Genomic DNA, 23,621 nt, shown 5'->3' with positions numbered 1-23,621 from the left:
TCTGGCCCCTCAGGCCCACCCACAAACGCCTCTCTGGGTGGTTCCTTCCCTCTTCCTGAATTTCCTGGAGTGGGAGTGGGAGTAAGTGGAGCTTGTTGTTGGTGTCTCTTTGTGAAGAAACTGTAAGTTTGCTTTGTTTCCTCCTTTAACAGTTTGTCTTTAGGAACTTTACTGTTTGTTCAGCTCGTGTTTGATTTCTTCACACAACAAACTGTGTGTTTGTATTTCCGGTCTCTCCATTAAAGTCAGTGTGTAATGTTTTCCTGGCTAACATCAGCTGTGTGCAGCTTAGTTCCAGCGGTATTAACAGCCCTAATGCCGCATAACTGCCGTCATCAAGCAAAAAGTAATGTCTTCATGTTCTTCTATACATTTGTATCGCTACGTAAAGTGCCATAAAACTCGGTACGCTTCAGCTGCCCGCCATTTTTTCGAAAAAAAAAAAAAAAAATCCCCGGCCCGCTATGAATCCCGTGATAGGATGTGCCAAGAAGTATACACTCCACCCATGCTTCAAATCCGGGTGCAAGGAGAAGGCGTTTGAAGCAGCGTTAACTGTTACGTAGTTAGCTTAGCTAGCAGAGCAGCTAGCAGTCAGAGTATGAACTCTGTAAGCAGTCAGTTTGGTCCTGGACATTGTTACTGACATAAAGCTGCTCTCTGCAGCCATGTTTGACCTGCTGCTTTCTAGGACTACAGTAATGGAGGATTTGGAGGCTGAACTCGATTCTGTCACACTTTTTGTAATGAACTGATGAAAGCTGTGTCTCAGATGGATGTTAGTCCAACCCATCAGACACGACCTCTGCAGCTCTCATGTGCACGTGAATGATTTGTGTTTCCTCTGCAGGTAGAAAGTGTGTGTGAGCTGAGCAGCATGGATCAGTGTGAGGACAGAGAGGAGGGAGCCCCTCCCTCTAAAAGAGCCAGAGAGAGCCAGACCAAAGCTCAGAGGTGAGATGACCATCTCTAACTGTCCATGACTCTTCTCCATGTCACAGCTCAGCACTCACATCACTGCTCCATCATTATTCACAGGAACCAGCCTGGACCTCCACCCAGCTCTGTGTCCTGTAAGAGTGACGTGTTGATGGATGTCATTAATATATTTGAACAAATAGTTATCTGACAAAATTACATTAGGTTCTTTATGAAAATGTATAAAATTTTATCCGTTTTTACAGTTCATATGTGAGGATATGGAGAAGTGCGAGGGCCACATTAACAACAAATTGTGATTGATCATTTTGAGATTGAAGTCAAAATGTGGAAATTACATTTTTTTAGTTTGAGATAAACTGCCATGGCTCCTATCTGGTCGTTAAGTGATGACACGACGAATCCTACTTCCGGGTCTAAAGTAGTCTGCGTTTAATATGGCTTTTGTGTTGTTAACATGTTTAATGTTTTGTATTTTCTTCTATTTAATCTCAAAAAGCTCCTAAAACAGTCAGTGATCCCTGTTGACCTCCCTCGGCTTTTATTACCACTAATCATTTATTTAAGCTCAGTTTTTAAAACCTTAGGATGTAACTACAGCCCAGCCCATGCAGCAGTATATGAACAACTAACCTCGTATTGTGGATGGATTATCTCAGTTGTTCTCCTGGCTGAAGTTTGGTCCTTTTACAGCATCCTGCCATGCGATTACATTTGTTCCTGACCACCGAGAACACTCACGTTAACTTTTATCCAGTGGAAAAAAAGTTAGCTTGTTTATATTATGCTAACATAGCTGTGTCGCTAGCGGTCACGTAGCACATCATTATATACCAGCTAGCCAAACTTCAGTAACCCTACAAACGTCACTGCTGTTTAGTTTTCTGTCTTCATTTATGTTGGAAGTGATAGCAGAGTTGTACGTTTTAATTTGTTTCCAAAACCCCGCAGTCAGGACATGCTATATTGTATTTAGATAGAAGCTAGCGAGCTAACTCCCTGCTAACTTCTAACTCTGTTAAATGTCATAAATTCCGTTTTCATGGATGCCTGGATGTTAAACTCAATTGTTACACCTGGTAGAGCAGAATGCTGATCATGTTATTAAAGATGAAAGGATTTAGACAGTTTTTCAACTCTCAGTAATGCCACAGTGATCGTTTGATATATGGACCTGCAGCGGAGTTTAGACCCAGACACGGCTAGTGACGTCAGACTGAACAACCGGATAGTCTATAAAATGATTTTGTGTAGATGAGTTGGTGAAATCATTCTTCAAACTTGCAAACTTGAAATGTATATATGTATTACTCGATGGCTGATTAATTTGTTTCACTTATCTACACATTTAGTTGTAGAGGTTATATGAGCTGTGGTAGTTGTTTGGTTTGTAACAAATGTAATCTCCACATATTGACTTTTTTTCTCAAAGTGGGCACTATTTATTTATTTTTTATTTTTTTCATCATACAGTGAAGCTTTATGATGAGGCTTTATTGAAAATTTGAGTTTTTATTTTTAGGATCCATCAGAGGCTCAACCCTGAATCTGAACTCAGCTGTGTGTCCTTAAAAAGTCACTGGTCAGCAGATCGTCCCATTAATTTTAAAGTCCAGCAGGCGTCTGCTGCAGAGAGGTGAGCTGTTAGTAACATGAACTCTTTGATATCAGTTTGGTGTCTGATTTAAATGAACTGTTTGATATTGTTTCCTGGTCTGACCTGCTTGGTCAAAGTTCAGCAATCAGAATACAAGGGCAGCTCTGTGAATTAGTCTAAATATTAGACACAGTGAAGAAAGCATTCAACTTTTATTTAATTTTCAAAGAATATAAAATTAATTCCTTTTTTGGTTAACAGCTGCTAGTCTGTCCAGCAGCTTCTAAAGACTAAAAAGTGTCTTTAATGTTTCATTTCATGCTGATCTTGCTCTTTGTCCACAGGATCCATGAAAGATTACATTCACCTGAACCTGATCTCAGTGGTATGTCCTTTAAGAGTCATCGGTCTATGGATCCACCATTAAACTTTAAAAAATGGGGGATTTCAAAGACAAAGTGAGTGAACATCGGTATAATTTATAATTAGATTAGGCACTTCCAAACATCTAGCAGATGACTTTGGTGTGTTTGTCACTTCCCGTTCCCCCCCTGTCCTCAATTTCTGAGTCATTTGAGGAGTTTCAGTATCTCCAGTATTTGTTCAACACAGCAGAAAAGGCAGATTGCACATTCTTTTATGTTAAAATTGTTATAAAGAAACAGAATTTTATTCTTCATGTTTATTGGTCTGTAACAGTAAAATAAGTAAACTGGAGTCTGCTGAACATGATCCCAACTCCGTGTCTGTGAAGAGTAATCAGTCCATGGAGCAGCCACTAGAAATGGAAAGTGCATCAGGCTTAAGACCAAGGAAACGAAGGAGGTGAGTCCTTGAACATCCATCAGACTGGAAGAAGTATATTCTCATTGAGTGGTTGTTCTCGGGTTTAAACAGATCTTCATATATATATATATATAGTGCAAAATTATGAAGAATAATTAGAAGTGTTCGTGGGATGAGTTACTTCTTCGGCTGTCAATCGATTAAGATGTTTAATTGGATACTTATGAATAGTTAACTCGTGATTAATCACAGCAACCCAAGCTTCTTCGTTTTTCTTTTTTCCTGACAAAACATGTACATGGAAACACCACTAAAGAGAAATGAAAAAAAAAAACAACAACATACAGTAGTTGGGCTTCCCCCATTCCTTTTTGTTAATCAGACAAGCATTTCGACATTTTCAGATGACAGGGCAGCTCACTTTTTCTGAACAACATGCCCAGACAGTGATACAGATGGGCCAGGTGTTACTTGTGTACCAGGTAGGCCATCTCACTGTCTTCATGTTTGGAACTGGCTCTACAATGTATCACTTATTTCTCAATATACAAGCCTCTTCTTTGTCAGATGAAGACTCAGAGGCAAGCATGAGAGATGATCTTTTCTTAGATGGTTAATATGTTGCTGGTTGTTCAGGCTGTGGATGTCTCCTTGAATGTACCCATTGAAGCTGGGTCATCCTCAGAGACCTCCAGCACTCCTGACAAATCACACAAAACTGGCAACACCACAGAGCAAGAAAAAAAAAAAACTTTCCCCCTCCTAGACGTTATGCACTGCCACTCAAAAGTTTGTTCACACCTTCTAATTTAATGGTTTTTCCTTTATTTTCATGACTATTTACATTGTAGATTCTCAGTGAAGGCATTCAACAATGAATGAACACATACGGAATTATGTAGTAAACAAAAAGGGTGAAATAACTCAAAACATGTTTTATATTTTAGATTCTTCAAAGTAGCCACCCTTTGCTTTGATTATCGCTCTGTACACTCTTGGCATGATCTCAATGATCTTCTTGAGGTAGTCACCTGAAATGGTTTTCCAACAGTCAAGAAGGAATTCCCAGAGAGGCTGAGCACCTGAGCTTCAGCCACCACATGGCTGTAGCACAGAAGGTAGAGCAGGTCATCTACTGATCAGAAGATTTGTTTGTTCGATACCTGGCTTCCCCTATTCTGCATGGGAAAGATACTAACCCCACGTTGCTTTCCAATGCATCCATCGGATTATGAATGTGTGTGAATGGTAGTTAGAAGCACTTAACCCTTTAAAACCAGTCGGAGCGGGCACACTCCGTTTTTTGTGTAACTAATTTTAAATCACTGTAGAACTACAACCATCATTGTATTACCTTCAGGGCCTTATAAGCCTGTACTGGTGTTTTTAAAAGTTATTTTTGACTTTATGCTTCTCTGTATCGTTTCTGGGATGCTTAGAACTCAAATTGCACTGCTGGAAATAGTTTATTTTGATGCACATGCTGTTTTCAGAATCAGAAAGGGTTTTATTGCCAAATGTTGAGCAGGTTTACAACATTAGGAAATTGCTGCGGTGCTTCAGTGCAAACATACTGTCATAAATTACGCTTAAATAGACATGAAAATAAGAATAAGAATTAAAAGTGCTTGTTACGGTTCGGTGTTGGCAGTGTATTGTTTTAGGCGTTTTGGCGTGACTGTTATGTGTTTCCTGTTTTACTTTGAAAGTCTGTGTTATCTTACTGTGTTCAGTTTACGTTTCCCTGTTCTCGTCAGTTCTGCGTTGCCCCAGCTGTGTTTCCCTCTTGTTGTCCATTTTCCTGATTGCTCCCCCTAGGTATTTAAACCCTGTGTTTCAGTGTGTCAAGGTCGCGATCTTCCCCCCCGTTGTAAATAGTTTGACGTTTTGTGTTTTGATGTAAATAAATATCGTATTTTGCTTTGAAGAAATAGTTGTCGATACTTTCGTTTTGGGATTATTTTTGTGGAAGCCCGTAGTAGTCTTTTTTTTATGAGTTCGCCCTCCTTAAGAGCAGTGAGCTTGGGGGCCCTTTTTTTCCCCCTTATTTCTATTTTTCCTGTGTTGCACGCTGGTTGCCTAGGCCGGGGTGTAACAGTGCTACGTAGAAAGATATATACATGAGTGCAGGTGGTGATCAGTGCCAAACATGGAATGATGCAGTGAACACAGCGTAGGGTCATGTGTTAGTGGTGGGAACAGTCGTACGTTTATTGTTCATGTGTCCAACAGCAGAGGGGAAGAAACTGTTCTTATGGCGAGAGGTTCTGGTGCGAATGGACCGGAGCCTCCTGCCTGAGGGGAGCAGGTCAAACAGACTGTGTCCAGGGTGAGAAGGGTCAGCTGAGATCCGAGCTGCACGCCGCAGTGTCCTGGAGGTGTACAGGTCCTGCAGAGATGGGAGTCTGCAGCCAATCACCTTCTCAGCAGAGCGCACAACACGCTGCAGTCTCTGTTTGTCCCTGATAGTGGCTCCAGCGTACCACACGGTGATGGAGGAGGTGAGGATGGACTCGATGATTGCAGTGTAGAATTGCATCATCGTCCGTGTTGGCAGGTTGAATTTCTTCAGCTGCCTCAGGAAGTACATCCTCTGCTGGGCTTTCTTGATGACGGAGGTGATGGTGGGCTCCCACTTCAGGTCCTGGGCGATGGTGGTACCCAGGAAGCGGAATGAGTCCACAGAGGTGATGGGGGTGTCAGTCAGGATGATGGGGGGGAGTGCGGCTGTGTGCTTCCTGAAGTCCACAATAATCTCCACTGTCTTCTGGGCATTCAGCACCAGGTTGTTGTGGCTGCACCAGGACACCAGACGTTCAACCTCCCTCCTGTAGGCAGACTCATCCCCGTCCGAGATGAGTCCAATAACGGTGGTGTCATCTGCAAACTTGATTAGCTTGACAGACTGGTGGGTGGAGGTGCAGCAGTTGGTGTACAGGGAGAAGAGCAGAGGAGAAAGAACACAGGAGGAGGCAACGTCTCTGTTCATGCTTCTCATCAGGGCCAGCTCGTCCATCTTTTTTGCAAATTTGCATTATAATTATTTTCGGTTTTCCTGCAGTATATAAAAATTGGTGTATTTCAAAAATAAAACTATGAAGACACAAAATAAATTTCCTGTGGTGGGAAACTATTTTGTGCAACTTTTTTGTATTTACTGTTTTGAGGGATAAGCCTCTTAAATTACTCTAACTAGAAATATATCTAAAGAACGAAAAAAAAAACCCCAAAAACTATTTTAAATTTTTTGTAGTTTATTGCACTTTTTTGCAGTTTATGTAGTTACTATGGATTCAATGCATACATATATTAAAATTTGGGCTATAACAGTTTTATTGATGTATTGCAACTTGAATTGCTTCCACAAATGGCACTACAGCATGTAAAAATATAAAGGGTAAGCTCTGGCAGACTTGGTTCTATGGTAGGCCTTAAAGGGTTAAAGCATAGAAGACAGTGCTTGTGTGAATGTGGCATGTGGTATAGAGTGCTTTGAGTACTCCAGGAGAAGTAGAAAAGCGCCTTATAAGAATCAGTCCATTCAGTCAATTTTGCTTTTGCTGTGTGGACCATCTCATCCCAAACCATCTTCATTGGGTTTTAGGTCAGGTGTCTGTGGAGTTCATGCCATCTGGCACAGCACTCCATCATTCTCTTGTCATTGTCCTGTTAAAAAATAAATGATGGTCTAACTAAACGTAAACTGGATTAGATGGCATGTTGCTGCAGGATGCTGTGGTAGCCACGCTGGTTCAGTGTGCCTTAAATCTTGAATAAATCCCTAACATTGTCACCAGCAAAGCATCCCCACACCATCACACGTTCTTCTTCATGCTTCACAGTGGGAACCATGCATGTAGAGAACATCCGTTCACCTTTTCTGCATGTTTCTGTAGTGCAGTCACATGATCTAGATCTTCTGAGATCTATTAGACTAGATCTAGTACTTCACATAGTCGTCGTTGTGTGTTTGTATACAGTGGGGCAAAAAAGTATTTAGTCAGCCACCGATTGTGCAAGTTCCCCCACTTAAAATGATGACAGAGGTCAGTAATTTGCACCAGAGGTACACTTCAACTGTGAGAGACAGAATGTGAAAAAAAAATCCATGAATTCACATGGTAGGATTTGTAAAGAATTTATTCGTAAATTAGGGTGGAAAATAAGTATTTGGTCACCTCAAACATGGAAACTCTCTGGCTCTCACAGACCTGTAACGTCTTCTGTAAGAAGCTTTTCTGTCCCCCACTCGTTACCTGTATGAATGGCACCTGTTTGAACTCATCATCTGTATAAAAGACACCTGTCCACAGCCTCAAACAGTCAGACTCCAAACTCCGCCATGGCCAAGACCAAAGAGCTTTCGAAGGACACCAGGAAAAGTATTGTAGACCTGCACCAGACTGGGAAGAGTGAATCTACAATAGGCAAGCAGCTTGATGTGAAAAAAATCAACTGTGGGAGCAATCATCAGAAAATGGAAGACATACAAGACCACTGATAATCTCCCTCAATCTGGGGCTCCACGCAAGATCTCATCCCGTGGGGTCAAAATGATCATGAGAACGGTGAGCAAAGATCCCAGAACCACACGGGGGGACCTGGTGAATGACCTGCAGAGAGCTGGGACCAAAGTAACAAAGGTCACCATCAGTAACACACTACAATGGCAGGGAATCAAATCCCGCAGTGCCAGACGTGTTCCGCTGCTGAAGCCAGTGCATGTCCAGGCCCGTCTGAAGTTTGCCAGAGAGCACATGGATGATACAGCAGAGGATTGGGAGAATGTCATGTGGTCAGATGAAACCAAAGTAGAACTTTTTGGTATAAACTCAACTCGTCGTGTTTGGAGGAAGAAGAATACTGAGTTGCATCCCAAGAACACCATACCTACTGTGAAGCATGGGGGTGGAAACATCATGCTATGGGGCTGTTTTTCTGCCAAGGGGACAGGACGACTGATCCGTGTTAAGGACAGAATGAATGGGGCCATGTATCGTGAGATTTTGAGCCAAAACCTCCTTCCATCAGTGAGAACTTTGAAGATGAAACGAGGCTAGGTCTTCCAACATGACAATGATCCAAAACACACCGCCCGGGCAACAAAGGAGTGGCTCCGTAAGAAGCATTTGAAAGTCCTGGAGTGGCCTAGCCAGTCTCCAGACCTCAACCCCATAGAAAATCTGTGGCGGGAGTTGAAAGTCCGTGTTGCTTGGCGACAGCCCCAAAACATCACTGCTCTCGAGAAGATCTGCATGGAGGAATGGGCCAAAATACCAGCTACTGTGTGTGCAAACCTGGTAAAGACCTATAGTAAACGTTTGACCTCTGTTATTGCCAACAAAGGTTATGTTACAAGGAATTGAGTTGTATTTTTGTTATTGACCAAATACTTATTTTCCACCCTGATTTACGAATAAATTCTTTACAAATCCTACCATGTGGATTCATGGATTTTTTTTTTTTTTTCACATTCTGTCTCTCACAGTTGAAGTGTACCTCTGGTGCAAATTACTGACCTCTGTCATCATTTTAGGTGGGGGAACTTGCACAATCGGTGGCTGACTAAATACTTTTTTGCCCCACTGTATGTATGTAGCTTTGTCCAGCCACTGGTAGGATTTCTGGATGTCAGCCACCTCCTCTATCTGCCGGTGGTACATTCCGTGCAGGGGCCTGTCCTTCCAATTCAATTTTATTTATATAGCGCCAAATCACAACAAAAGTCGCCTCAAGGCGCTTCATAGATACAGAGGAAAAACCCAACAATCATATGACCCCCTATGAGCAAGCACTTTGGCGACAGTGGGAAGGAAAAACTCCCTTTTAATAGGAAGAAACCTCCGGCAGAACCAGACTCAGGGAGGGGCGGGGCCATCTGCTGTGACCGGTTGGGGTGAGAGAAGGAAGACAGGATAAAGACATGCTGTGGAAGAGAGACAGAGGTTAATAACAGATATGATTCAAAGCAGAGAGGTCTATTAATACATAGTGAGTGAGAAAGGTGACTGGAAAGGAAAAACTCAATGCATCATGGGAATCCCCCGGCAGCCTACATCTATTGCAGCATAACTAAGGGAGGATTCAGGGTCACCTGGTCCAGCCCTAACTATATGCTTTAGCAAAAAGGACAGTTTGAAGCCTAATCTTAAAGCTAGAGATAGTGTCTGTCTCCCGAATCCAAACTGGAAGCTAGTTCCACAGAAGAGGGGCCTGAAAACTGAAGGCTCTGCCTCCCATTCTACTTTTAAATACTCTAGGAACAACAAGTAGGCCTGCAGAGCGAGAGCGAAGTGCTCTAATAGGGTGATATGGTACTACAAGGTCATTAAGATAAGATGGGGCCTGATTATTTAAGACCTTGTATGTGAGGAGCAGGATTTTGAATTCAATTCTGGACTTAACAGGAAGCCAATGAAGGGAAGCCAAAACAGGAGAAATATGCTCTCTCTTTCTAGTCCCTGTCAGGACTCTTGCTGCAGCATTTTGGATTAGCTGAAGGCTTTTCAGCGAGTTTTTTGAACATCCTGATAATAATGAATTACAGTCGTCCAGCCTGGAAGTAATAAATCCATGAACTAGTTTTTCAGCGTCACTCTGAGTTTAGGATATTTCTAATTTTAGAGATGTTGCGCAAATGGAAGAAAGCAGTCTTACATATTTGTTTAATATGAGCGTTGAAGGACATGTCCTGGTCAAAAATGACTCCAAGGTTCCTCACAGCGTTACTGGAGGCCAAGGTAATGCCATCCAGAGTAAGAATCTGGTTAGATACCATATTTCTAAGATTTTCAGGGCCGAGTACAATAACCTCAGTTTTATCTGAATTAAGAAGCAGAAAGTTAGCGGCCATCCAGGTCTTTATGTCTTTAAGACATTCCTGCAGTTTAACTAATTGGTGTGTGTTATCTGGCTTCATGGACAGATAGAGCTGGGTGTCATCTGCATAGCAGTGAAAATGTATGCTATGTCTTCTAATGATACTGCCTAAGGGAAGCATGTATAATGTAAACAGAATTGGTCCTAGCACTGAACCCTGTGGAACTCCATAATTAACCTCAGTGTGTGAAGAGGACTCTCCATTTACATGCACAAATTGGAGTCTATTAGATAGACATGATACAAACCACTGCAGTGCAGTACCTGTAATACCTACAGCATGTTCTAATCGCTCTAATAGGATATTATGGTCGACAGTATCGAACGCTGCACTAAGGTCTAGCACAGGGATGGCCAACCCGCGGCTCTCGAGCCGCATGCGGCTCTTTGCCTGGTTTCATGCGGCTCTTACGTTCATATCAAAGTTTGCGTTTGTGCTTTTTTTTTTTTTTTTTATGTTGTTGTTTTAAAATGTGCGCGTTCGCTTCGCTTGAGTTCAATACGGTATTTTCATCAAATGCGCATGTGTGTGAGATGAAAATACCACAAAGTTTCCCAGTAGGAGCAAGTTTGCCCTTAAAATGGCAGGAAAAAAATGCACAGCAAAAAGAAAATATGAAGATGAACACAGGACATTTTTAACAGAGTAGGAGAGTTTATATTTTTTTTGTTGAACGCAATGGTAAGCCATTCTGCCTTATATGTCAGACGTCATTAGCGCATTTCAAAGCTTCAAATCTTCAGCGCCACTTCAGCTCACTCCATGCTAACATCGACCAGGAATTTCCAAAGGGACTGAACTTCGCAAGCACGAGTTGGCCACTTTGAAAAGTCAGGCAGAAAAGCAGATACAGTTTTTCCAAAAATTTACGAAGCGGTCAGAGACCACAACGCTCGCATCCTATCAGCTGGCTTGGAACATTGCACGGGCTAAAAAGCCAAACAATGAAGGGGAGTTCGTTAAAAAATGCCTCAGTGACGTTGTTGAAATCTTGTCTCCTGAAAACGACAAATTAAAACGCATGGTATCAGACGTCCAACTGTCCCGCCACACTGTTGAACACAGAATATCAGACATTAACACGGCTATTGAATCACAGTTGCACTCTGACCTTCAAGCATGTGAGTATTTTAGTGTCGCATTGGATGAGAGTTGTGATATACAAGACAAGCCTCAGTTGGCAATATTTGCACGGTCTGTGTCAAACGATTGTGTGATCAAAGAAGAACTCCTGGATATTGTGCCATTAAAAGACAGAACCCGTGGCATAGATGTGAAAGAAACCATGATGGCTGCATTTGAAAAAGCAAATCTGCCCATAACGAAATTAACTGCAATAGCCACTGATGGAGCACCAGCCATGATGGGATCTGTGAACGGGCTTGTGGGGCTGTGCAAAGCTGACCGAACTATTCCTGACTTTTGGAATTTCCACTGCATCATCCACATGGAGCAACTCGTGTCTAAATCATTGAATTTAGATAACGTCATGAAGCCTGTGATGGAAATCGTCAACTATATCCGCACACATGTGCTTAACCACAGGCAATTCAAGAATCTCATCGCTGAGCTGGACCAAGGGCTTCCAGGTGACCTGCCGCTGCACTGCACTGTGAGGTGGCTGTCAAAAGGCCAGGTACTCTCTCGCTTCTTTGAGCTTTTGGATGCCCTTAAACTGTTTATGGAAAAGAAGGACAAGGACTATCCCGAGCTCTCGGACCTCAAGTGGATTATGGATCTGGCCTTTTTGGTCGACATGCTGTGTCACTTGGACAGACTGAACCTGACCCTGCAGGGTAAGTTAAAAATGCTTCCTGAGCTGGTGCAAAGTGTGTTTGCGTTTGTCAACAAACTGAAGCTGTTCAAGACACACATTCAAAAGGGAGATTTAACGCATTTTCCCACTCTGCTGAAAGCCAGCGGGCAAGTCGCCAGCGCTGCCCTGAGTAAGCAAAGAGCCAGATATGCAATGCTGATTGAAAACTTGCACGAAAGCTTCGTGACCCGGTTCCATGATCTACAATTGAAAAGGCCACAGATTACTTTCCTCGTCGACCCATTTAATGCAGAGACCGGCTGTTTGAAAGTCCCGCCAGTCACAGATGAAGCTGCGGCTGAGTTGGAGATGATCGATCTTTGTGAGGAGGACCAATTGAAACCTGCTTTAAGGGAAGGGACCATTGAGTTCTGGAAAAGTGTGCCAATGGAAAAATACCCCAATGTCAAACGGGCTGCGCTTAAGATACTGTCAATGTTTGGGTCAACATACGTCTGCGAGTCTGTGTTTTCTACCCTAAAACATGTCAAATCAAAGCATCGATCTGTTCTGACTGACACACATGTGAAAGAATTGCTTCGAGTGGCAACAACGGAATACAAGCCAGATTTAAAGAGGATTGTTCAAGGCAAGGAATGCCAGAAGTCCCACTAAACAACATGCATTGTAAAAGTAAATGCTATTGTAGATTATTATATTTTTGTTTGTGGACTTGGTTGAACTGAGAGTTTGTGTGTGAGACAGTGCACACAATGTTCATTGTTGAAAATGACTGGCCTGTGGTTTTAGTACTGTGTGACATTTACAATAAATCTGGCTGAGCAGAGGTGTGTGTGTGTGTGTGTGTGTGTGTGTGTGTGTGTGTGTGTGTGTGTGTGTGTGTGTGTGTGTGTGTGTGTGTGTGTGTGTGTGTGTGTGTGTGTGTGTGTGTGTGTGTGTGTGTGTGTGTGTGTGTGTGTGTGTGTGTGTGTGTGTGTGTGTGTGTGTGAGAGAGCCTGACTGAAACTCTTCAAATAAACCATTGCTCTGCAGATGATCTGTTAGCTGTTTGACAACTACTCTTTCAAGGATTTTTGATATGAAAGGAAGGTTGGAGATTGGCCTATAATTAGCTAAGACTGCTGGGTCTAGAGATGCTTTTTGAGTAAAGGTTTAACTACAGCCAGCTTGAAGGACTGTGGTACACAGCCGATCATTAGAGATAGGTTGATCATATTTAAGATCGAAGAATTAATTAATGGCAGGACCTCTTTGAGCAGTTTTGTAGGAATGGGGTCTAAAAGACACGTTGATGGTTTGGAGGAAGTAATTATTGAAGTTAACTCAGACTCTTTTTCTCCAATTGATCTTTCTGAGTTAACTTCAATGGTACTAAGAGTAGCTGTAGATAATATTACATCTGTGGGATGATTACTGGTAATTTTTTCTCTAATGATAAAAATTTTATTTGTGAAGAAGTTCATGAAGTCATTACTAGTTAACGTTAAAGGGATGGTTGGCTCGAAAGAGCTCTGACTTTTTGTCAGCCTGGCTACAGTGCTGAAGAGAAACCTGGGGTTGTTCTTATTTTCTTCAATCAATGATGAATAGTAAGATGTTCTGGCTTTGCGGAGGGCTTTCTTAGAAAGCAGCAAACTATTTCTCCAAGCTAAATGATGATCCTCTACATTTGTGACACGCCATTTCCTCTCCAGATTACGAGTCATCTGCTTTAGGCTACGTGTTTGAGAATTATACCACGGAGTCAGGTACTTCTGATTTGAGGCCTTAGTTTTCACAGGAGCTACAGTATCCAGAGTTGTACGTAGTGAGGAGGTGAAATTATTAATAAGATAATCGACCTCTGTTGGGGTAGCGTTCAGATAGCTGCTCTGCTCTGTGTTGGTACAGGGCATTGGAGATGATAACAGTGGGTGGATTATATTCTTAAACTTAGTTACAGCACTTTCAGAAAGACATCTACTTTGGTAAAGTCTACTCTCCACCGCTGTGTAATCAATTATTGTAAATGTAAATGTTATCAGGAAATGATCAGACAGGAGAGGGTTTTCAGGAAACACTGTTAAATGTTCAGGTTCGATGCCATATGTTAAAACAAGATCTAGAGTGTGATTAAAGTGGTGGGTGGGTTCTTTTACATTTTGAGAGAAACCAATTGAGTCTAATAACAGATTAAATGCCATGTTGAGGCTGTCATTTTTAGCATCTACATGGATGTTAAAATCACCCACAATAATTATTTTATCTGAGCTCAGAACTAAATTAGATATAAAGTCTGAGAAATCAGACAGAAACTCTGTGTAAGGCCCAGGTGGACGATAGATGATAACAAGTAAGACTGGTTTCTGAGTTTCACAGCTGGGGTGGACAATGTTAAGCATCAGGCTTTCAAATGAATTAAAAGTCTGTCTTGGTCTTTCATTAATTAATAGGCTGGTGTGAAAAATTGCTGCCACACCGCCCCCTCGGCCTGTGCTTCGAGGTTTCTGGTAGTTAGAATGACTCGGGGGTGTTGATTCATTTAAACTAACATAATCATCCTGCTGCAACCAGGTTTCTGTAAGGCAGAGTAAATCGATTTGTTGATCAATTATTAAGTCATGTACTAACAGAGACTTGGAGGAGAGAGACCTAATATTTAATAATCCACATTTCACTGTTTTACTCTTTGGTTCAGATGTGGATACTGTATTGTTCTTTCTTTGTGATTGTTTATGTTTAAGTTGTTTGTTGCTGGTTTTTAGTTTGTTTTTTGTCTGTTTGGGAGCTGACACAGTCTCTATGGAGATGGGTTTTTGGGGGGGTAGCAGGAGGAGAGAAGCTGCAGAGAGGCGTGTAAGACTGCAACTCTGCTTCCTGGTCCCAACTCTGGATAGTCATATTATGGGGGGTTTAATTAATTTGTCCATATTTCTAGAAATGAGAGCTGCTCCATCCAAAGTGGGATGGATGCCGTCTCTCCTAACAAGACCAGGTTTCCTCCAGAAGGTTTGCCAATTATCTATGAAGCCCACATCGTTTCTGGGACACCACTCAGACAGCCAGCAATTTAAGGAGAACATGCGGCTAAACATGTCACTCCTGGTCTGATTGGGGAGGGGACCAGAGAAAACTACAGAGTCCGACATTGTTTTGGCAAAGTTGCACACGATTCAATATTGATTTTAGTGACCTCCGATTGGCGTAACCGGGTGTCATTACTGCCGACGTGAATTATGATTTTACTGAATTTACGTTTACCCTTAGCCAGCAGTTTTAAATTTCCTTCAATGTCGCCTGCTCTGGCCCCTGGAAGACAATTGACTATGGTTGCCGGTTCCATGATGGTTCCTCGTCTCCCTCCTCTTTCTTGGGTTTCTGCTGCCTGAGGTATTCACTGAGCACTCGGTCAGTTGGGGCCATCTTCCCATTGTATTCTTGGATGTTCGTCGTCTCATTCTGGACTGTGGTGCTGACAGTCACCAGTCCCCGGCCCCCTTCCTTCCGCTTAGCGTACAGCCTCAGGGTGCTGGACTTGGGGTGAAACCCTCCATGCATGGTAAGGAGCTTTCTTGTCTTTATGTCAGTGGCTTCTATCTCCTCCTTTGGCCAACTTATTATACCAGCTTAGTAGGGCGTAGGTGTTGATAGCCCGGATCTTGTTCTTACTGTTCAGCTGACTCCTCAGGACTTGCCTGACCCTCTGCAGGTACTTGGTGGTTGCAGCTTTCCTAGCTGCCTCTTCATGGTTCCCATTCGCCTGCGGGATCCCCAGGTACTTGTAACTGTTCTCTATATCTGCAATGTTGCCTTCTGGTAGTTCAATCCCCTCAGTTCTGACTACCTTCACTCTCTTTGTTATCATCCGACTACACTTCTCCAGCACAAATGACATCCCAATGTCATTGCTGTATATCCTGGTAGTGTGGATCAGTGAATCGATGTCTCGTTCACTCTTGGCATACAGCTTGATGTCATCCATGTACAGGAGGTGGCTGACAACTGCTCTGTTCCGTAGTCGGTATCCGTATCCGTAGCCAGTCTTGTTAATGATCTCACTTAGGGGGTTCAGGCCTATGCAGAACAGCAGTTAGGACAGAGCATCTCCTTGGTAGTAGAGCAGGGCGAGATGGCCAAAAATATTTATCACGATATATATTTGAGAATTTGCGATAACGATATAACCGACGATATAATTGATGCGAGACAAAATACAACTCCACAACATTACTAGCGCAAAAAGACAACCTTCCATTTATTTTCACTTAAACAAGAAGCTGGTTTTTATGTACATTAAAGCTTTATAAAAATGTAACAGTGCAAATGCAAATTCCTTGCTGAAAGTTTAACCAAAAGGCATTTCCAGTAGAAATGGGCTGACATATCCTGAGCATAACCATGTATAATATCCACTGAAGTTAAAGAGGAGCTTTGCAACATTAAACTGCAGTGTGCAATATATATTTTTCGGACCATAAGATGCACGGGATTATAAGGCACATTAAGCGAAACAAAGCAGTCAGATGAATCAAACTTTATTAAACTCATTCTTCTTGCTTCCTCCACTTCTGTACCATTGATTCATTAATGTTGAATTCTCTGGCAGCTGCTCTATTCCCATGTTGTTGCAGTATATTAATGACTAACCTCGTATTGTGGATGGATTATCTCAGTTGTTCTCCTGACTGAAGTTTGGTCCATTTACAGCATCCTGCCATGCGATTGCATTTGTCTCTTAACTATCAGGAACTTTTAACGTTAACTTTTATAAGTGGAAAAGTGTTAGTGTTCGTCCTCCAGCTTCACTGTTTATGTTATGCTAACATAGCTGTGTCGCTAGCGATCACGTAGCACATCATTATATACCAGCTAGCCCAACTTCAGTAACCCTACAAACGTCACTGCTGTTTAGTTTCCTGTCTTCATTTATGTTGGAAGTGATAGCAGAGCTGTACGTTTGATTTTTTTCAGAAATCTCTCAGTCAGAACATGCAATATCATGCTTAGGTAACTAGCGAAACTAGCGAGCTAACTTCCGCTAGCTTCCTGCTAACTTCTAACTCCGTTAAATGTAATACATTTTGTTTTCATGGATGCCTGGAAGTTAAACTTTATAGTTTCACCTGGTTAAGCAGCAATGCTGATCCTTTTATTAAAGATGAAAGAATTGAGACAGTTTTTAACTCTCAGTGATGCTGCAGTGTTGTTTGACCTGAAAGGACGGAGTTTAGGACCCAGATTATTCCCAGATTTAAGAGCATCGTAGTCCGACAAATACGACAATAACAACGGCCGCTTGCATGTTCTGCAAAAAAATGTGCTTTGTCGTGTATCTGACGGACAAACACCAAACCAGTTCCACATCACTGAAGTTGCACCATTTTTACAAACCAATTCTGGTTCATCTGTTTCACTCAACAATCGGCCATGTGCGTATGAAAACAAAGGCACTGCGCATGCACGTTTTACTCATATTCTATCGCGATATTTCATTTTCCTATCGTTGCCTAACATTATACCGGTATTACCGTGAACGGTATAATATGGCCCAGCCCTACTTGGTAGATCCCGCACTTGATGGTGACTTGTGCTAGTTGATGCTAGCGTCCTTCCTCTCTCTCACCGCTACGGTTCAAAAACATCAACTTCTGAGTTTTCGAGAGGTCTCAAATTATGAGCCACCACTTCTGGACGTTTTCCCACACACGCTCTCAAAGTTTAGTATCCACGGAGAGCTGCCATTTTCAGAAGATATGTTAAGTTTGCCAACGTTTCTGCTCAGAGAACCTGTTGCTGTGTCACTTCCGGTGAGGTCTCAACCTCAAATGTTTGAAGTTGAGGTAACCAAAATTTCAATGGTGACTTGTGCTATGGGCTTGGAGTTGGCCTCTAGTGTTGTACGCCACATCCCCATTGAGTTCCTGATGAAGGCTCTTAGGGTCCTGTTGATCTTGTACAATTCTAGGAATTCCAGTATCCAGCTGTGGGAGACTGAGTAATAGGCCTTCTTGTAATCAATCCAGGCAGTGCACAGGTTGGTCAGCCTGGTCTTGCAGTCTCGGCTGATTGTTCTTTTTACCAGTAGCTGGTGTTTTGCGCCTCTGGTATTCTTGCCAATCCCTTTCTGTGCCCCACTCATGTATTGACCCATGTGCCTGTTCATCTTAGCTGATATGATGCCTGACAGGAGCTTCCATGTAGTACTGAGGCAGGTTATTGGTCGGTAGTTGGATAGGATTGGTCCCTCCTTGGAGTCCTTGAGGATCAGGACCGTCCGACCTTCAGTTAGCCATTCCGGGTGTTTCTCTTAAACTAGCAGCTGGTTCACTTGTGCGTCCACACGCTCATGGAGTGCAGTCAGCTTCTTCAGCCAGTAGGCGGGCGTGAACCACGTCGGGGCCTGGTGCTGTCCAACTCTTCATACTAGAGACCCTTGCTTGGATGTCTGCGACCATGATGGTTACTGGACCCTGTTCAGGGAGGTTGCTATGGTCTGTCCTCAGATCCACTAGCCACTGAGCATTGCCGTTATAGGTTGCGTCCTTCTCTCATATGGTCTTCGAGTATTGCTCCATCTCCAGCCTTGGTGGTGCTGTTCTCTTATTGTTCCCTTGCCAATGAGAGTACACCATTGCTGGTTCTGTGGAGAACAGCTGGTTTATTCTCCTGCCTTCTATCTCTCTGGTGTACCTCCTCAAGTAGCTGGCCAAGGCTGTGTGTCTTTGCTTGACAGTTTCCAAGGCCTCAGGTATGGACAGCTTGCTGTATTTCTTATGCACCTTCTTTGTCGCACCTTTCTGCAACTCTGTTAGTTGGCTAACCTCCCTCCGTGCTAATTTGATCTTGCCCTCTAGCCTCCTTCTCCATGGAGGGTACTGGTCCTTGTGGCTGTTCAACTTATAGCCAAGCATCTCACTGATCACTGCTGCCGTATTGTAGATCAGCTTATTAGTCTCGGTAAGCGTGGCTGTAGGGTACTTCACATAATCTTGGTAACCGGCTTTGGGGGATCCAGGTTTCAAGCTTGGCCATGATCCCATCTTTCAGGTCAGTTCCTGTTGCACTCAACAATCCTCCCATCGCACTTCGGGCTTTGTACCCAATCTCGGGTGGGGGTGATGATATCTCCCCTCTGACCGAGGCGGCGGTGTGGCAGCAATTTTTCACACCAGCCTATTAATTAACGAAAGACCAAAACAGAGTTTTAATTCATTTGAAAGCCTGATGCTTAGCCTTGTCCATCCCAGCTGTAAAACTCAGATGATAATAGGTAAGACTGGTTTCTATCGTCCACCTGGGCCTTACACAGAGTTACTCTCTGATTTTTGCAGACTTTTTTTAAATCTGATTTAGTGCTCAGATAAAATAATTATTGTGGGTGATTTTAACATTCATGTAAATGCTAAAAATGGCAGCCTCAACATGGCATTTAATCTGTTAGTAGTACTGGTGCAACGGATCAAAAACTCACGGTTCGGATCACGGTTTTATGTCATGGATCGGATCAATTTTCGGATCAGCGAAAAAAGACAAAAATTTAACATTTATTTATTTACTTATTGAAGTATTTTTTTTGCCTGTTAAAAACATTCAACTCGGGACTCATTCCACGCAATTATATAAAAACAAATTAAGGTGCAATATAGGGCAGTACAGGGCTATATATATCTACCACTCCGCTGTAGGTCATTAGCAAGAGTATAGAACTTGGCTGCATGCTTAGTTGGCAATTCAGCCATTTGATTCATGATACAGCAGCTCATGAGTGAATGAACATGGTGCAATAAATGTGTTTTTAGAAGTACATGTTCCCACATACATACATTTACATTTACTTAAATTTACTTGAGTAGGGTAAGAGGTTGCCACCTCAGCATGCAGTCAAGTTCTATACTCTTGCTAATGACCTACTAATTGTATTCAGGTGTGGTACACCAGAGACACATGGAAAAGTTGCATGACACCGGCCCTCGAAGGCTGGAGTTTGAGACCCCTGTCATACGGAATATGACAGGTGTGGTTGAACTGCATGAAGACTGAAGTTTCTCTTCTCTTCTGGCAGGACAGCAATGTGTCCTTGTCCTGTGAGCCACCGTAAGGATGTACTTAGAGTAGAACTGGACTGTCACTGGCCTCAGGCTCTTACCACCTTTTCAAAGACACAGCAGTCATTTAGAAACATTTTTAGATATTTTTTTTACCTGTAAATGCACAAAGAATTTAGAAATGTAATTCTTGTCCAGAGGGAACAAGCACTGACACTGTGTAATCTACAGCTGTGGCCAAACGTTTAGAGAAGGAGAAGTTTTGTTTGTTTATTTACAAAGTTGGTGTTTCAGTGATAGCTGTATATCATATTATATCTCTTCAAACAGAGGTGACCCAGTAATTCTGCACTAATGAATTAGACTAACTATTCACTTAAGCTAGTTATTAAATTAAGTAAAGAGTTAGGATGCTGTGTAAGACATAAATAAAGCTAAAATACAAAGGTTTGGACACCGTTTTGCATGTTTCCCTTCTGTAGGGGTCTCTGCAAGCATACAGGGCTCTGAGAGGGTACAAGATGACAACTTTGGAATTCTACTAGAAGCAGTCGATCATATTTGTTTGTCAAAGCTGAATTCAGGGCAAACTATGCTAAATTAGCATTTTTAGCTAACAGGTACAATAAGCATAAAAGTTACTGTACGGCTATCATTTGTTAACATGACACTTGTTCTTATACATGTAATACATTTATTACTAACCTGAGAGTTTATCCGCTGGTCATTCGACATGACGAATGACCTCTGAAGTCTTAATTCAGCTCAAGATGCTGTAGATTCCTGTCAGTAACACTTTCGGTCCGCTAGTAAAACGTAGTTCTATTAATCTGCGCTCGATTACCCTTGAACCGGAACCGGATGTAAGTCCCAAAAAACTGAATTTTGGAATTGAAATTGAATTGTAGAACTGAAACTGAATGGTGAGAGGTGAATCTGAAATTATTCGAGAACTACATTTTTAAAAGATAAAATACAGTTTCAAAGCAAATGAATTCATTTTCAAAACATAAAATTCAATTTCAATTTAGTGATCATTTTCAAACCAATGAATTGAATTTCAAATTAGGCTAATTCATATTCAGTTTTTAAAAGCAATTATTCTTTTAACAATATGTATGCATTAAGGCCATAGTAACTACATAAATTGCAAAAAAGTGCAATAAACTACAACTGCTGTTTTTGTTTTTTTACACATTGTTCTAGTTGAAGAAATTTCAGAGAGACATCCCTGAAATTGCAAAAAAAATGTAAATGTAAAAAAGTTGCACAAAATAGTTTCCAACCACAGGGAATTTATTTGAGCCTCTTTATAGTTTTATTTTTGAGATACACCAATTTTTATATACTGCAGGAAAAACAAAAATAAATATAATAATGCTAATTTGCAAAAAAACCTGCATGTGCATCAGAATAAACTATTTCCAACAGTGTAATTTGAGTTCTAAGCGTCCCAGAAACTATACACAAAGGCATAAACTCAAAAAATAACTTTAAAAGCACCAGGATATCTTTGTAATTGCCCTATAGGTAAAAAATTACATTTTCCGCGAAAATGACCTCACTTTGTGCTGACGTATATCTGAACGTTTGCACTAGCTTGTGTGGTTGCAATTCTACCGGGCTTTAAAAATAGTTACGCAAAATTGAGCGTGCCTGCTATGACCGGTCATAAAGGGTTAAAACCAGACCTGTATCATTCTTTCAGTCAGAGCCCTGGTTTACATCTCAACTCGGGCTTCTGAAAGAAAAGGTCTCTATAAGAAAACTGGTCTTGCTATTTATAAGGAAATGTTTATGTTAGGACCTGGCTCTGCTAGGCAACAAGGGAAGTAACATAAATGAGTCCAGAGACAGGAGGGTTAGATAAAAAGAAAAACATAAGGTTTACTAACACAACTGAAAACCGTTAATGAAACAACTCACTAGGCAATAGGGGGATTTAAACAAACATAACAAACAACTCATATATTCAAATAACACTAATAACACCAGTAGAACACTAATCATCTAAACATCTCACAGGCAGTTACTCAACACAAAGGTTGCAAAGAGCAGCAAGGCAAAGGCAGGAGGGGCAGTCTGCACAGTCTATTCAAATCAACAAGTCCCCCACGAATGAAGACTCCTCAGCCTTTTATACTCCGTATTCGTAAATGCAGGCAGCCCCGTCATTGGTCCATCGTATTCAAGGCTCCTGCAGCAGCCAATGGTGTATGTGGTGGCACAATCTGATCTGCATGAAGTTGGGCGGGCATAGGTCCCTGGCCAGCCAATCACCCGTGAGTCCTGGAACACTTTGATTTCCATAGAGGAAGGCCAGGGGCCGTAACAGTTTAATAATCATGTTTTGTATTATAAGGAGTGTATTAATCAAACAAATTCTGCTTATTACGCTGACATAATTAGTTCAAATGAAAATTCCACCATGATACTGTTTTCACTGTTCAACTCTTCTTTCAGGTCACCAGATTTTCTATCTGCCCACCTTTATTCATAGTCTTTCTGTGATCCTTTAATGTTATTTTTCATTGAGAAAATTTACAAAATATACCAAGACCTGGTTGCTGATGTTCCATGTAGCTTTTCCTTTGTAATTCTACTCCCATCACACTGTTTTTCTGATTTCCAACGTCCTTCTGTCACTGATATCTCTGATCTCATCTGTAAGTCAAAGCCCTCTACATGTCAGCTTGTCCCCATTCCTACAGTTCTGGTGAAGGCCTGTCTACCCTCTCTGCTTCCCCTTATATCTGCTATCATCTACTCTTCACTTACCACTGGAACTGTTCCTGCTTCCTTCAAAGTTGCTGCCATCACCCTAATATTGAAAAAAACCGGTTTAGACCCCAATAACTTTAATCATTTTCATCCCATTTCCAATTTACCGTTAATCTCAAAATTTTTTGAAAAGATAGTTGCTTCACAAAGAATAATCTCTATGAACAGTTCCGGTCTCGTTTTCGCCCTTCCCATAGCATGATAAAAATAACCAATGATGGCAGCTGACTCTGGTTTACTTTACATTCTTATTCTCCTTATTCCCCTCGATCTGAGTAGACTATTTCTCACTCTATTCTTCTCAGCAGGTTAGTTTCCATTAGGGCTCTAAATCAACATTATCCAGAATTAATAGTTTCCATATTACTGTAAATAAGTTGCCTGTTTCTGTTTCTTCTTCTGTGAAAAGTTTGGGTGTCATCCTCGACTTTATCCTTTAACTCATATATCAATAATGTCACATACAGCCTGACAATCTCACATTTTAGTAACTGCTCGTTCTACTTGGAACTCTGGCTGAGCATGTACATCAAAAGTTACTCAGTTACACCTATTCACCACAAGAGGCAGTCATCTCATTCAACATCCAAAAGATGACCTAATGAACCTTTGGCTTGTGTTTAACTCTTGGGTGGTCATATAATGTGAACTAATTCTTCATGATTCCTCCACAGAGTGGAACAGGAGAGCTCAGACGTTGCCTGTGGTCAGTCTGCCCAGCAGAACCAAAAATACAACTCCATATTCATGGTCTGTACATGTACAACAACTACTTTTAGATCTATTCTGTTCACATTCATCTCCATGTTGCTCTTTGTAGACCGATGGATTGTCAGT

The 23,621-nt window shown here is 41.8% G+C and overlaps 1 protein-coding gene across 1 annotated transcript in view; it reads left to right on the top strand.

Moving 5' to 3' along the window:
- The first annotated feature begins 931 nt into the window (after positions 1–931).
- The window catches only part of LOC113018312 (NLR family CARD domain-containing protein 3-like), a 47,156-nt gene continuing 24,466 nt past the window's right edge, over positions 932–23,621 (top strand). Inside the window, exons 1-5 of the mRNA XM_026161369.1 lie at positions 932–954; positions 2,462–2,575; positions 2,881–2,994; positions 3,236–3,361; positions 23,459–23,534. Coding sequence (XP_026017154.1) covers positions 2,924–2,994; positions 3,236–3,361; positions 23,459–23,534 — 273 coding nt within the window. The 5' untranslated portion in view covers positions 932–954; positions 2,462–2,575; positions 2,881–2,923. The remainder of the gene's footprint in view (positions 955–2,461; positions 2,576–2,880; positions 2,995–3,235; positions 3,362–23,458; positions 23,535–23,621) is intronic.

This window comes from Astatotilapia calliptera, unplaced genomic scaffold, assembly GCF_900246225.1.
Source record: "Astatotilapia calliptera unplaced genomic scaffold, fAstCal1.2 U_scaffold_6, whole genome shotgun sequence".
Classification (NCBI taxonomy): domain Eukaryota; kingdom Metazoa; phylum Chordata; class Actinopteri; order Cichliformes; family Cichlidae; genus Astatotilapia; species Astatotilapia calliptera.
The sequence above is the reverse complement of the archived record's forward strand: the minus strand, read 5'-3'. Positions and strand labels throughout refer to the sequence as shown.